At 37.6% G+C, this 13,404-nt stretch overlaps 1 protein-coding gene across 1 annotated transcript in view; it reads right to left on the bottom strand.

Annotated features, from left to right (window-relative positions):
* mapkap1 (MAPK associated protein 1) overlaps positions 1-13,404 on the bottom strand; it is a 72,793-nt gene that overhangs the window by 32,041 nt on the left and 27,348 nt on the right. Inside the window, exon 7 of the mRNA XM_053617700.1 lies at positions 9,610-9,719. Coding sequence (XP_053473675.1) covers positions 9,610-9,719 — 110 coding nt within the window. The remainder of the gene's footprint in view (positions 1-9,609; positions 9,720-13,404) is intronic.

Below are 13,404 nucleotides of genomic sequence, written 5' to 3'. Positions count from 1 at the left end.
CGACTTTTCCTATACTAACAACACTAATTTCCATTAGAGCATCTTGAACAGAAGTGTCACTTACACCTAGTGGTGGCAGTGAAGTGTAGCAGATGATTCTCCTTGTAAATAAATGAAAAGTTCAATCATGAGAGACCAGTGAATGAAGTAAAGAGAATTGTTTATTGAACAAATGATATGATTTGTCTTGAAAAAGTCTTTGGCAATTCGACTCTAAAAGGGTGCTCACACCAAGGAGATTTGCGCCTATAATTCAATGTCTAATATTTTATAAACGGACGCAGCACAAACGAAACTTTTATCTGCACAAACCGGTACAAACAAAGCACGAACGATTGAGACTATTTAGGGTGAATTTGGAGCATATAAGGGGGTGGTGACGTAATCTCATAGAACTTAATGTCTAATATTTAAAAAAAATAGAAGCAGCACAAACTAAACTTATCTGCACAAACCAGCATAAGCGAAGCACGAACAATTGGGACTATTTGGGGTGAATTTGGGGCATGTGGGGGGGACTGAGTGACCCCAGAATGACCTATAAATATTCTTTTAATATCTCCAAATCCGAAGCAGCACAAACAAAGCATTTATCGGCACAAACATAGCACAAACAAACGAGCATATTTGGAGTGATCTTGGAGCATGTGGGGGGTTGGTGATGTCACCACACCATAATTCAATGTCTAATATTTTAAAAATGGAAGCAGCAAAAGCGAAACTTTTATCGGCACAAACCAGCACAAACGAAGCACAAACGATTGAGACTATTTTTTCAGACTACTTTTACTTCTCTACATTGGGTGCCGTTCCTCAGTTATTGTTAAATATTAAGGTTCTGGAAAGGGACCTTGAGCCACACCGAGTAAGTACTACTAAGCGTCGGTCGTTAATCGATCGCAGATTACATGAGGGAACGTAAGCCTTCAGGAGAGTGTTGAGGTAGGAGGGTGCTGTTCCAGACAAGTTCTTGTATGTGAGCATCAAGGCCTTGAACGTGATACGGGCAGCTATAGGAAGCCAGTGGAGAGAGTTGAAGAGGGGTGTGACATGGGTTCTTTTGGGCAGGTTGAACATGAGGCATGATGCTTTCTGAATCATTTGAAGGGGTTTGATGGAGCTGGCTGGGAGGCCAGAGAGTAGTGCATTGCAGTAGTCTATTTTTGAGATAACAAGAGCCTGGACTAGTAGCTGTGTAGCCTGTTTGGTGAGATAGGGTATGATTTTCTTGATGTTATACAGAATGAACCTACAGTACTGTGCAGATGTTGAAATGTGGTCTGTAAAGGTCAAGCTGTCATCTAAAGTCACCCCAAGGTTCCTGGCTGTGATGAAATTAGTTTAAATGACGTATAATGAGGTTGTGAACCTCGCGATATGCTGCAGTGGTCTGACACAATAACTGCTCACATTTTTAGCGTCCTGGAGAGGTGGAAGGAGCAAGCATGACAGGACACACACTTCTCCATGTAGTCTGAAATTCAGGATTTTCCCTTGATTTTAATCAGATCCGAAGTAACTAGTAACTTGAGTAGTCTCCTCATCATATACTTTATTACTCTTATTGTAGTTATTAATATTATTACTTTTACTTTCTACCAGCACATCTTTATCTCCACTGAAAAGTTGCTCTATGAGGGTTCAGCAGTACCTGACCAGCTTACCTATATGTTGGAGGTGTGAAAAGGAAGGTGTGAAAGCATCTTTGCCAAAACAATAGCAGGAATTATCCACACCCAACCCCAAGTGTAAATATCCCATAACCTAGGCCCACACAAAGCCAAAGTTTGGAGGCCATTCCACTGAACTACCCAAAAGATATTTCAAATGAAACTGCACGAAAAGTTTACAAAAACAAGAGACTGACAGAAAATCCAGACACTCTATTTGCAGAACTCCAAAACAATAGCTGCACCAGCAACCTGATTTTTTACATGAATAAAACCCATGCATGGCACAGGGCCATAATTTCAAATCTACCCTGTGCTGAAAGAAAAGGCATCTGTTGGTGTTTTCAGCTAAAAATAAAAAACGAGGAAGACACAACAACTATCAGCATCAACATATACAACCACAATTCCAAAAAATTGGGATGCTATGTAAAATGTAAATAAAAACAGAATTCAATAATCGGCAAATCTCAAACACGTTATTCACAAAAGAATACAGAAAACATATCAAATATTTAAACTGAGGAAATGCACTTTAAGGGGAAAATAATGTAATTTTGAATTTAATGGCTGCAACATGTCTTAAAAATGCCTATGGAATAGGCAGTTTGCACCATCAATGTTGAAAGATATATGGATCATTCTATATGGTGCAAATTCAGAGTTGGACGAGTTTGATTTTTTTTACTCGTCTTTCCAAATTTATTGTATATCTGTATTGCATTGTATTGTTTTTTTTTAGATATATAAATTTACTATGGGTACACTGAAATCTTTTAATGAAGAATTTGATCAAATTTTAGACAATACCCCACAATTGGTCAATAGCAAAATACAACTGAAACTTTACAATAATAAGAAACATAAGTGTTTTTCATTTATGTTGATTTAGCATAAAATCATTTATTGTATTGTTCTTTTTGGACCTGTATTAGCTGTTAAGCTATTTCAGAACTGTTTTCTATTCCCCATTATAATTAAATTTATACGGCTAGTGTGAAAATCAATCTTTTCTTTTTTGGTAAATGTTAGATTTTGAAGATGTCAATTTCAAATTTATACAATGATAATGTGCCCCATCCTGGTCAACATTTTATAAAAAAAAAAAAAAAATATCAGGGTATTATTTTCATTGGAGAGAAAAAAAAAAAAAAAGGTGTGTTTCAGTTGTGACCTTAATGTTTTGGTAGTGACCTTAATTTTTATGGCACATCTTTTACTCATTTACCTCATATCAAGTTACTTAATGAAAGCTTTTCTACCACAGGAACTTTCCCCAGGAACTAGGGACTTTTGGAGGTACTCTATGTGTTTCCACCGCAGGGACTAGGGTCTAAATTAAGTTCCAGGTAAAATATTTAGCCTTTGCAAAATCCCTATTCAGGAGGTGGTACTTTTTCAAAAGCCAGGAACTTTGGGGGTCGGACTTGGGTGCTCAACATGCTGATTTATTGAGTGCATGCGGCATTTTTTTCAACCACTATTTTTAAAAGACTGTTGCAGTGCATACAATAAGAGTTGTTTATTTCAATTCAAATCAACACAATGGAGTTTCTTAAAAAATACAACCGATGGACCGACGACGAGGTTCAGGCCTTATTCAGTATATATGCTGAAGACAAAATACAGCAGGAACTGGAAACAGCAACCCACAATGAAAAAGTATACTTAAAAATATCAAGTCGGTTAAGCGAGCTGGGCATTTTTCACACAGGAAAACAGTTCAGAATGCTTGCGCATTCATCTCAGCAATAGGTGATAAAATCCGTTTGCTTACTTTAAGTCTAGCATTACGAGCATTCTGAATTTGTTTTACTACCACTGCTTGTATCTTTTCCAGCATTTTCTCAATTTCCTTTTTAGCATCAAAATCAACAGCTGCACAGCTTGAATCTCCTCCATGCTTGTTGTTGGTGCAGTGTCGTTATCAGATTTCAGAAAATAGACTGTCCATTTTCATAAAGGTTGAACGGTTCATAAACATGAACCTTTATCTAAAGATTTTTTTCAAAATTCATTCCGCCGGGAATCAAACCCAGGCAGCAGCAGTGAAAGCATAGAGTCCTAACCACTAGACCACCAGTTTGGTTGCAGCAAACTCTTTTGTTACTGTTCAAAGGTTTGTGTCACAATCAGAGACTGCTACGTGATTTTAAACAAACATATTCCATTCCATTACATCATTAAAATCAGCTTAGTGTGTGTCAATAATCAGTTTGATTATAGCATAGTTCGAGGGCTTGTCACCAGACTAATTTGCCTAATCTTCACGGTACATTAGACTGCGATGGAAACGCAGACAACAAAGATCTGGAGGAATCAAATGGTCCCTTTGTCACGACCTCGCCGGCAGATGGCACTGCGGTAGCGACGTGCACGGAGAGCGCACGTGCTTTAACCTCTTTTACTGGTAGCCAAAAAATGGCATTTTTGTCTGTTTTGGGGGTACCTGTGTTCAGTATTGATTTGTTTTGTGATCTCACACACCACAGTAGTGGTTAATGGCTCATATGAAAGCAGACACGTAAGACTTTAAGAATTAGCAGTTATTTCAAGTATTTCTTCTTTGACCTAGCCTACCTGGGGCAATATATTCAGAATTTTTAATTTTTTTTTAAAATTATTTTAAATATGAGCTATGCTGTATGTTTGGACATGGAAGTTGTTGTAAAGACCTGGGCTTAACCTAAAACAAAAGCACAAAAGAATTTTGCGATGGCACTGTAGTGCTTGGGTCGGTCAGTGTTGCCCGCAGCTATGTTTTGTATTGATTTCTGGTCTGCCAAGGACAAAGCGTTTTATGTTTTGGTATTCACTGATCATTTTATGAAGCTTGCGCACGCTTTTCATAGTGCTTATGAGACAGCAATGTCTGAACAAAACATATTTGATTGTTTATTCCCCCGTTATCGATCTCACAGCTATGAGAAACTAAACATGCTTTATTTCCCTATTTTTATAAAATAAATTTTTTATTAAATAATTAGAATTTCTTCATTTATTATGAGAAAGAAAGGATAAACTGTTCTCATAATATAGGCAATATTATGTTTTCATGTGTCCAGTCTGAGTTCGGTTGTGAGAGAGACAGATGAGTCTTGGAGTGGAGAAAGCATATTTGATTGATTGTTCCCCCTTATCAATCTCACAGAAACCCTGCCAACTCAATAAGAGAGGGTGAAATCTACCTGTGATCAGCTGCTGTTATTTAATAAAAGTGGGACCAAAAGAAAGGGGTTACATTAGCAGTTATCAAACCCCGATTTTAAAAACTGCCCTCGAACCCTGTCAGCTCTTTAACTATAAGCCAATATCAAACGTCAACTTTATCTCCAAGACCCTAAAAAAAGTTGTAGCACAGCAGTTATGCTCATAGAAATAACATTCAAGAAACCGATCAGTCATGATTTTCACCACATCATAGCACTGAGACAATGCTGGGTAAAGTTGTAAATGACCTACTACTGACCTCTAATCAGGGTTGTTTGTTATTGTATGTGTTGCTTGACCTTAGTGCAGCTTTTAACACTTGTACTAAGAAATATAATGTCACTAAATGATGAAGAAACAGATGTTCATGCTTCTGTTACCTCTAGGTTGGATTATTGTAATCCCTTGCTGTCTGGATATTCCAGTAAGTGCATAAACAAGTTCCAGTTAGTCCAGCCAAAGTCCTTACTAGAACCAGAAATATGACCATATCACACCTCTCTTATTCACACTGCATTGGCTCCCAGTCAAATTTTGCACTGATTATAAAATACTACTATTGACTGCACGATTATGGCCAAAATGATAATCCCGATTATTTTGATCAATACTGAGATCTCGATTATTTATCACGATTATTAATTGATTTTAATGCCAACATATTTTTATTTCACTTTCACATTTAAATAAACAGACCGCTGCTTTCAGCTCCATGTTGTTCTACATTCCTGCTAATGTACAAATCTTTGCATCAAATTAGACCGGTCCTTAAAGTGCATCATCTCATAGAAACAAAATATAAATAAAATTGTATCCAAAATATAGGATGAGTAAAAATAAAAATTCCCTCAACCAAATGAAAATATGCAATCAAATATAACAATATGCAACCAAATGAAAACAATTCAGGCCTATGCAGAAAAGGCAATAACAGTGTTTACAGGAGGAGAGACAATTTCTTTTAGGAGCACTTGTGCACCTAATTACAAAAATTTAGGAGCACAGTTGAAGTTTTTTTATTTTATTATTATTATTATTTTTTTTAGTGATGGTAACATTAATGTGCCACAATATAACACACAAGTAGGCATGAGAAAACTTGAGCTGGTCAATTATGACAGAATTTAGGAGCATTATGTGAGCCATGACAAATTAATTTACCTTCTGATAAACTAAATGTAATATTTTCAGTTCATTTTACAGACTGTATACAAAAAAACAACCGTTAACCTGTTCCACCTTGTAAACAAATACAATAAACCCCAATGTTCAGTGTTTGAAGTCTGTTCCTCTTAATTATATTTAAAGCTACACTATTAGACATTTCCCACGGTCATGGTTCTGGGCTGGAGTCAGTTTGGAACCACTCTGTGTATATTGCATATATATCTGAATAATCTCATATAGAATGTGATTGGGTGAGTTCATTTACCCGTCAGATGCAAAGCACTTTAGTTTAATGGTGTTCATTAGGGATGCACCGATCAGGATTTTTACGACTGAAACTGATCCAGATACCAATCTTTTTTTGTTTAAGCTTTAATCAGGAAGTCATACACAGTTAAATGTAAGCTCTCTGCTCATGGTCACTGTTAATTGAATTAAAATAATAGCAATGAGAAATACTGTTGGTTAATTGATAAATAAACAAGCATAAAATATTTATTTTTAAATATCTTAAACAATAAAGAGTCCTAATTAAAAGTAGACTAACACAAGCATGATCCATATTAGGAAGAAGGCTAATAGCCTTCTAAGGAAATAGCGAAGTAAGGTTAATGTCCAATTGATATTAAATGCAACCCATAGTAATTAAACATTTTAATTTCTCAATTTATTTATATTTTAAGAAGTTATTATAATATCTTTTTAATATTAAATGATTTATTTATTTAACTAAGCACATTTTCTGTCTTTACATTTTATTAGTTTTCTGTTTGTTTGTTTCAGTTGTTCCTTTCATATCAGTTCCACAATACAGTGTTGCCATGTCTGCTGATAATATTGTTTTTTGGGGGTTTAAATCAAAACATGGAAACTGGAGTTGACTTTTCTGGTGATATCTGGCAATCTTAAGTTTAAATTAAGTGAATACGCTATGTATTTGAGTTAGTGAAGAGTGTGAAGTAGAGCAGCAGCGTACTCCTTCTGAACAGTTGCTCATCTTGATTATTAAATAATTCCTCACCAATCAAAGAAGTTTGAATTAAACCCACCTTGTAGCGTTAGCATTATAATTAATTTACTCTGTGATGAAAAGCATTGCGAGCACTGTTGCGCGGTGTAGATGCATTTTGGACTTCCTGTAGTTTTTATTCCGACTGTATTATACAATTCCGAACAAGTCACTCGCAGCGGTGTGAATAAATATTTATTCAGTCGCACAAAGTACTGTTCAGTCACAAACACGAGTGAAATGGTCACACTGTAGAGCCCTGAGTTTATCTGCACAGTTTTTTCCTGTTCGGCGTGATGAGGTTTAATGTCCCCCGACAACCTCTGTAGTGCCATTTAGCATCATGAATTCCCCTCGCGCAAGTACTGGAGCTCACAGAAAAACTGGCAGCTCGAGCGCTAAAATGCTAACCAAAATTCCGGGTTTGGCATTACAAAATAAGGTCATCCCTGTGCCACTCTATGTGATTGGCTGTAAGTTTAGGAAGCGCTTGATTTGATCTGCAGCGGAGTTTTCTATGCGCAGAGGACGAACTTTAAACATCAATATCGCAGTTGATCATGTTCATTTAATCGTGGGCAGTCAAATTCGTAATCGCGATCGATATTCGATTAATTGTGCAGCCCTACTATTGACCTGTAAAGCGCTGAATGGTTTTGCACCGCTGTACCTGAGCAAAGTTCTGGTCTTTTCTGATCTGACACACCTACTTCCATCAAAAGGTGCAGACTCTTTATTAGTACCATTAATATCAAAGGCTACAGCAGGGGGCAGAGCTTTCTGTTGCATAGTCCCACAGTTATGGAACAGCCTTCCAATTAGTGTGTGGGACTCAGACAGGTCTCAGTCTAGGTAAAAAAATTCAGCTCTAGAGGGCTCATGGGCATAGAGTATTTTGATAAACGGGGATGTTTGGATACTACCCTCCCAGCAAGAGTGGCTTGCTGTTTGTTACACCGTCTGGCTGTCCCTTTTAGTTATGCTGTCATAGCTAGTCTTGCCAGGGTCCCTGCTTGCACTCTGCGCATAATGTACATATTCTTTAACAATTACATGACCTGACCAAATCTAATAATCTGAGTTCACTCTATCTCCTTGTTCAAACTACACATGCTACTACTGAGGTATCAATCCTGATTCCTTCTGCTCTTAAAATCTGCCTGATCCATCCTTATGCCCTACTTCTGTTTGGGAGTTCTTGTCACCTGAAAATCACTTGCTGCTGTCTAAAGATGTCTACAGCCTAAAGATTCAATACGTCATTACAAGGATCAACTATGCTTAGAAGTCACTTAAAACACTTGTTTTCGACAGTTTTAATGGACATTATGTCTTAGGACAGGAAAAATGTAGATTTTCAGGACTTGTTTCCTCATAAGTAGTGCCTTTATCAAAAACTTTTGTTATTGTTTGCTTAAGCCCTGTTTCTGGCTGCAGTGCTGTTGAACTCACATGCGCTCCCCATCTTATCTAGCTTTCAGCATACTCTTCGGGGTGCTTTCATTGGTGGTTAAACAAGTTTGGCATATTACCTCAATGTGTCAATCTTGTCTTTGCATATTTTGCATACAACTGTTTGTACCTATAACAACTGGTCTGTTGTGTAAAATCCAGAAGTTACATATAACTGAAGTTGAATTTTTTTTAAGCATCAACTCCTCTGTGTTGTCAGCCATGCTGAAACGTAGGCTAAACTCTGGCTCCTACTCTGGGCTATTATTAGTTTGTCTGTGCTACAGGGAGAATGTGAGCTGAATAATGCCTGGTACATAAAATAACGTGACTTACCATGTCCTGAAAATGTAGGGTTTATCTTTTCATTTGCACCTCAGTCTAAGAAAGAACAAACCTCTTTGGTTAGAGCCAATATGTTTGGGTTTGTGACAGGACTAGCTTGTATCCCTACAAAACATGTCATTAGGGCCCACTTATTTGATGCAGTCACTCTCCGAAATACAATGTATCTGGCTGTAAAGCTTCCTGTTGTCAGCCTCTGTCCTTCAGTGGCATGCTCTGTGGGTGGCTGTTTAGTGACAGGGTGGATGGGGGTCACTCAAATGGCTACCAGAGCTCTGAGGGCGAGACTCTCACTGCCAAAGGTTTGTGGCAGACAGGTTCCTTGTTGGCATTCAAACATGAAACCAAGTTGCAGTAAAATGGATAATGTATTGCCCTCACTGCTACACGCAATGTACACAAAAGTACATACATAAATAAGTGACTTTGTTGGAAAGTCTTGACATACATGCCAGGTTTCAAGGTGATTTTCACTGCGCCTAAAGATTAGACTCTAATATAATTAGAGTTTCATCTTCTCTGTTATTATAATATAAAACAGGGGAATAGATCACTTGTAATACCTGTACAATACAAATCTGCTATACAATTTGCTGTGGAGTATTCAATTTAGTGCTAGAGTTTTTCACAACTAGTTTACAGGTACTCAAACTTGCAAGTTATTGAGTAAAGGGAGAGACTAAATTTTGTTGCCCCTCTCTCTCTCATTAGAAAAAGTGTCAGACAATAATATGGTCAAATTCAGCAAAAGCTTACCTGAACCCTTTTGTGAGCCTTTTCTTTTCTTGAGCGCCTTCTGTAGAATCTCCTTCATGGTTACCTTTAAACTGTCCACCGGAATCAGCGAGAAACCATGAGCTGCATTTCTATAGGAAAGAGAATATAGGACATCAAACACTGCAATATTTAAATATTTGAACTTGAGCTCTACTCGCTCAAAGTCTCACTGGCAGCAGGTCTGAGCAGCCCTGAAATGCATGGCAAATTTCAAAGTGTTGTTGATTTGTCCAGCAGAGCAGAATGTCCTAACCATACTTCATGCCATTCCAGGTTGGTGAAGAGCTACCCCATATCCTGACCTAGGTGTTCCTCTGCTTGAATGCTAGCAGTAAAATGGATAATGCATTGTCAGTGAATGCTACACGCAATGTACATGTTCTCACAAGAGTATACTAAACGCATCTGCATTCAGCACTTAAGCAGCAAACGTCTGCAGGCAGCAATTCCTACATTGAAACCACCAACATGACATGATAGATCACAAGTAGATTGTGTGATACCCGTATTAGCTAGAACATGTGCCAAGGATTTCTTGTGTGACTGAGCTGACGCCTGTCCAGAACCTCCTTTATAGTTAACAATAAAGTCTTTGCACTCTGTCATAGTGAATTTTGCCAAGACTAGTGTACAAAGAATGCATAGCACCATCCAATCCTACTTGGCTGCTGCCATCTTTAAAGTGGCTGCCACATCTAATTTAGAGCTTGTCACTTGAGCAAATATGAAGAAACAATATACAGTGCCCTCCCACTAATATTGGCACCTTTGGTAAATATAAGGAAAGAAGGCTGTGAAAAATCATATTTATTGTTGAACCTTTTGACCTTTTGTTAAAAAACTTAAAATATATAATATATATATTTTTTCTGCTCCCATGGATATAAAACAATGTTACATATATATGTGTGCCACAATTATTGGCACCCTTTTAAGCAATACTTTGTGCTACCTCCCTTTGCCAAGATAACAGCTCTGACTCTTCACCTATAATGCCTGATGAGGTTGGAGAATATAGGGCAAGGAATCTGAGACCATTCCGCCATACAGAATCTCTCCAGATCCTTCAACTATAGCGGTCCAATCTGGTGGACTCTCCTTGAGTTCACCTCACAGGTTTTCTATGGGTTTCAAGTCAGGGGAAAGGGATGGCCATGGCAGGACCTTGAATTTGTGATCAATAAAGCATGTTTGTGTTGATTTTGGATCACTGTCCTGCTGGAAGATCCAACCACGGCCCACTTTAAGCTTTCTGGCAGAGGCAGTCAGGTTTTCATTTAATATCTGTTGATATTTGATAGAGTCCATGATGCCATGTATCCTAACAAAATGTCCAGGTCCTCTGGCAGAAAAACAGCCCCGAAACATTAAAGAGCTACCACCATATTTAACCATGGACTTGAGGTACCTTTCCATATGGCTACCTCTCTGTATGCACCAAAACCACATCTGGTGTAAGCTCTACTTTGGTTACATCAGACCATAGAACCCGATCCCATTTGAAGTTCCAGTAGTGACTGGCAAACTGAAGGCGCTTGAGTTTGTTTTTGGATGAGAGTAGAGGCTGTTTTCTTGAAACCGTTCCAAACAACTTGTGTTGATGTACGTGACTTCGGATTGTAGTTTTGGAGACTTTCTGACCCCAAGATGCATATAACTTCTGCAGTTCAGCTGTGATCCTTGGAGATTCTTTGGCCACTCAGACGGTCCTCTTCACAGTGCGTTGACACGATATTAGACACATGTCCAATTCCAGGTTGATTAACATTTCTTAATTATTGCCCTAATGGTGGAAATGGGCATTTTCAATGCTTGTGCTATTTTCTAATAGCCACTTCCCATTTTGTGAAGCTCAACAACCTTTTGCCACACATCACAGCTATATTCCTTGGTCTTACCCATTGTTATGAATGACTTAGGGAATTTGGCCTATGTGTTACCTCATATTTATATCCCTGTGAAACAGGAAGTCATGGTTGAACAATTTTCCATTCCTGATCAATATACTTCAAATATATATTTCTCATATGAATTCATAGGGTTGCCAATAATTGTGGAATGCATATATTTAACCAAGATTTTTTTTTTTGATAAACCGGTGTTGTGTTTGCAATTGTTTGATATCGATGAGGGGGAGTATTTTCGGGAATATTTTTAACAAAATATCAAAAGGTTAAACAATAGACAATTTTTCACAGCCTTCTTTGCTCATATTTTCCAAGGACTAAACAATAAAATGTAGTTTATAAAATATAAACTTTCCCAAAATCTTAGCATCTGTTGACAAAAAAGGAGACAAAATATTAGACCGTTTTTTTATTATTTCGAAAGTACATAAATATGAGTTTTGTACATAAGCCTAAAGGGGATATTCTGCATGTGGTTGTGCAATGTTGACTTTCATTATTGGCCATAATACCTACAGGCTACAGCCAATGGGTACGCGTCTCTGTGTGCATCGTCAAAGGACCAAACAGACCACCTCTGGGAAGTTACCGGAGTCTTAATGGAGCTGAAAATCTGTTACTTTAACAGATTTGACAATAGAAACTTTGATATGGATAAAGCTGCATGCACATACCTGAAATGATTCAGGTTTAAGCTATACATACATACATACATACATACATACACATATATATATATATATATATATTTATTTATTTATTTAAGTGAGCAGCGGTGAAGTTGGAGTTTCGATGTCAAGTACATTTTTTTTGGTCATGCTGCTCGTGCTGAATTAATGCACCAGTACACCGTTGAAAGATTTAAGTGAAGAGGAGTTGACAAAAGTCTATATTACACAAAAAATATATTTCTAGAGTAGTGCATTTCATATCCAGTTAATGTTAATATATATTTTAAAAAAAAATTTATATTATGTATTACCAGTTTGATGTTCAATGATGAAGTAGAAAGGAGGTTTTTTAGAATTCAGTCAATTAATTCAATATGAATTAATAACATTCAATAAGTTAAGAAATCTTACTTTAATCTTCAGAATTTAATTAATGTGTTAATGTTAATTTGAGTAATGTGTTTTCAGTTTGAGACCAGTTACTGTGAAACAACTTGTTGAAATGGAGAGAATAAAGTTTTAATTTACATTTCCTTCAGAATTAATTCTTATTAATTTAAAAGAAGGCATAAAAGGCAGAACTATCAGTATCGTCCGATATCACTCTGGATAATCGGTTATCGTATCAGCTGAAAAATTTTGTATCTGTGCATCTCTAATACACACATACATACACACACAAATACATTTTATTGACGGGATCATGCTCTGCTTCAGTATGTCACAGTACATGTTGGTATTCATGGTTCCCTCAATGAACTGTAGCTCCCCAGTGCCGGCAGCACTCATGTAGCCCCAGACCATGACACTCCCACCACCATGCTTGACTGTGGGCAAGACACAATTGTCTTTGTACTCCTCACCTGGTTGCCGCCACACACGCTTGACACCATCTGAACCAAATAAGTTTATCTTGGTCTCATCAGACCACAGGACATGGTTCCAGTAATCCATGTCCTTAGTCTGCTTGTCTTCAGCAAACTGTTTGCGGGCTTTCTTGCGCATCATCTTTAGAAGAGGCTTCCTTCTGGGACGACAGCCATGTAGACCAATTTGATGCAGTGTGCGGTGTATGGTCTGAGCACTGACAGGCTGACCCCCCCCACCCCTTCAACCTCTTCAGCAATGCTGGCAGCACTCATATGTCTATTTCCCAAAGACAATCTCTGGATATGACGCTGAGCACGTGCACTCAA

The sequence above is a fragment of the Ictalurus furcatus genome, chromosome 28, assembly GCF_023375685.1.
Source record: "Ictalurus furcatus strain D&B chromosome 28, Billie_1.0, whole genome shotgun sequence".
In the NCBI taxonomy this organism is placed as follows: domain Eukaryota; kingdom Metazoa; phylum Chordata; class Actinopteri; order Siluriformes; family Ictaluridae; genus Ictalurus; species Ictalurus furcatus.
Note: the sequence above shows the minus strand (reverse complement) of the source record. Positions and strands in the feature narration are given on the sequence as shown.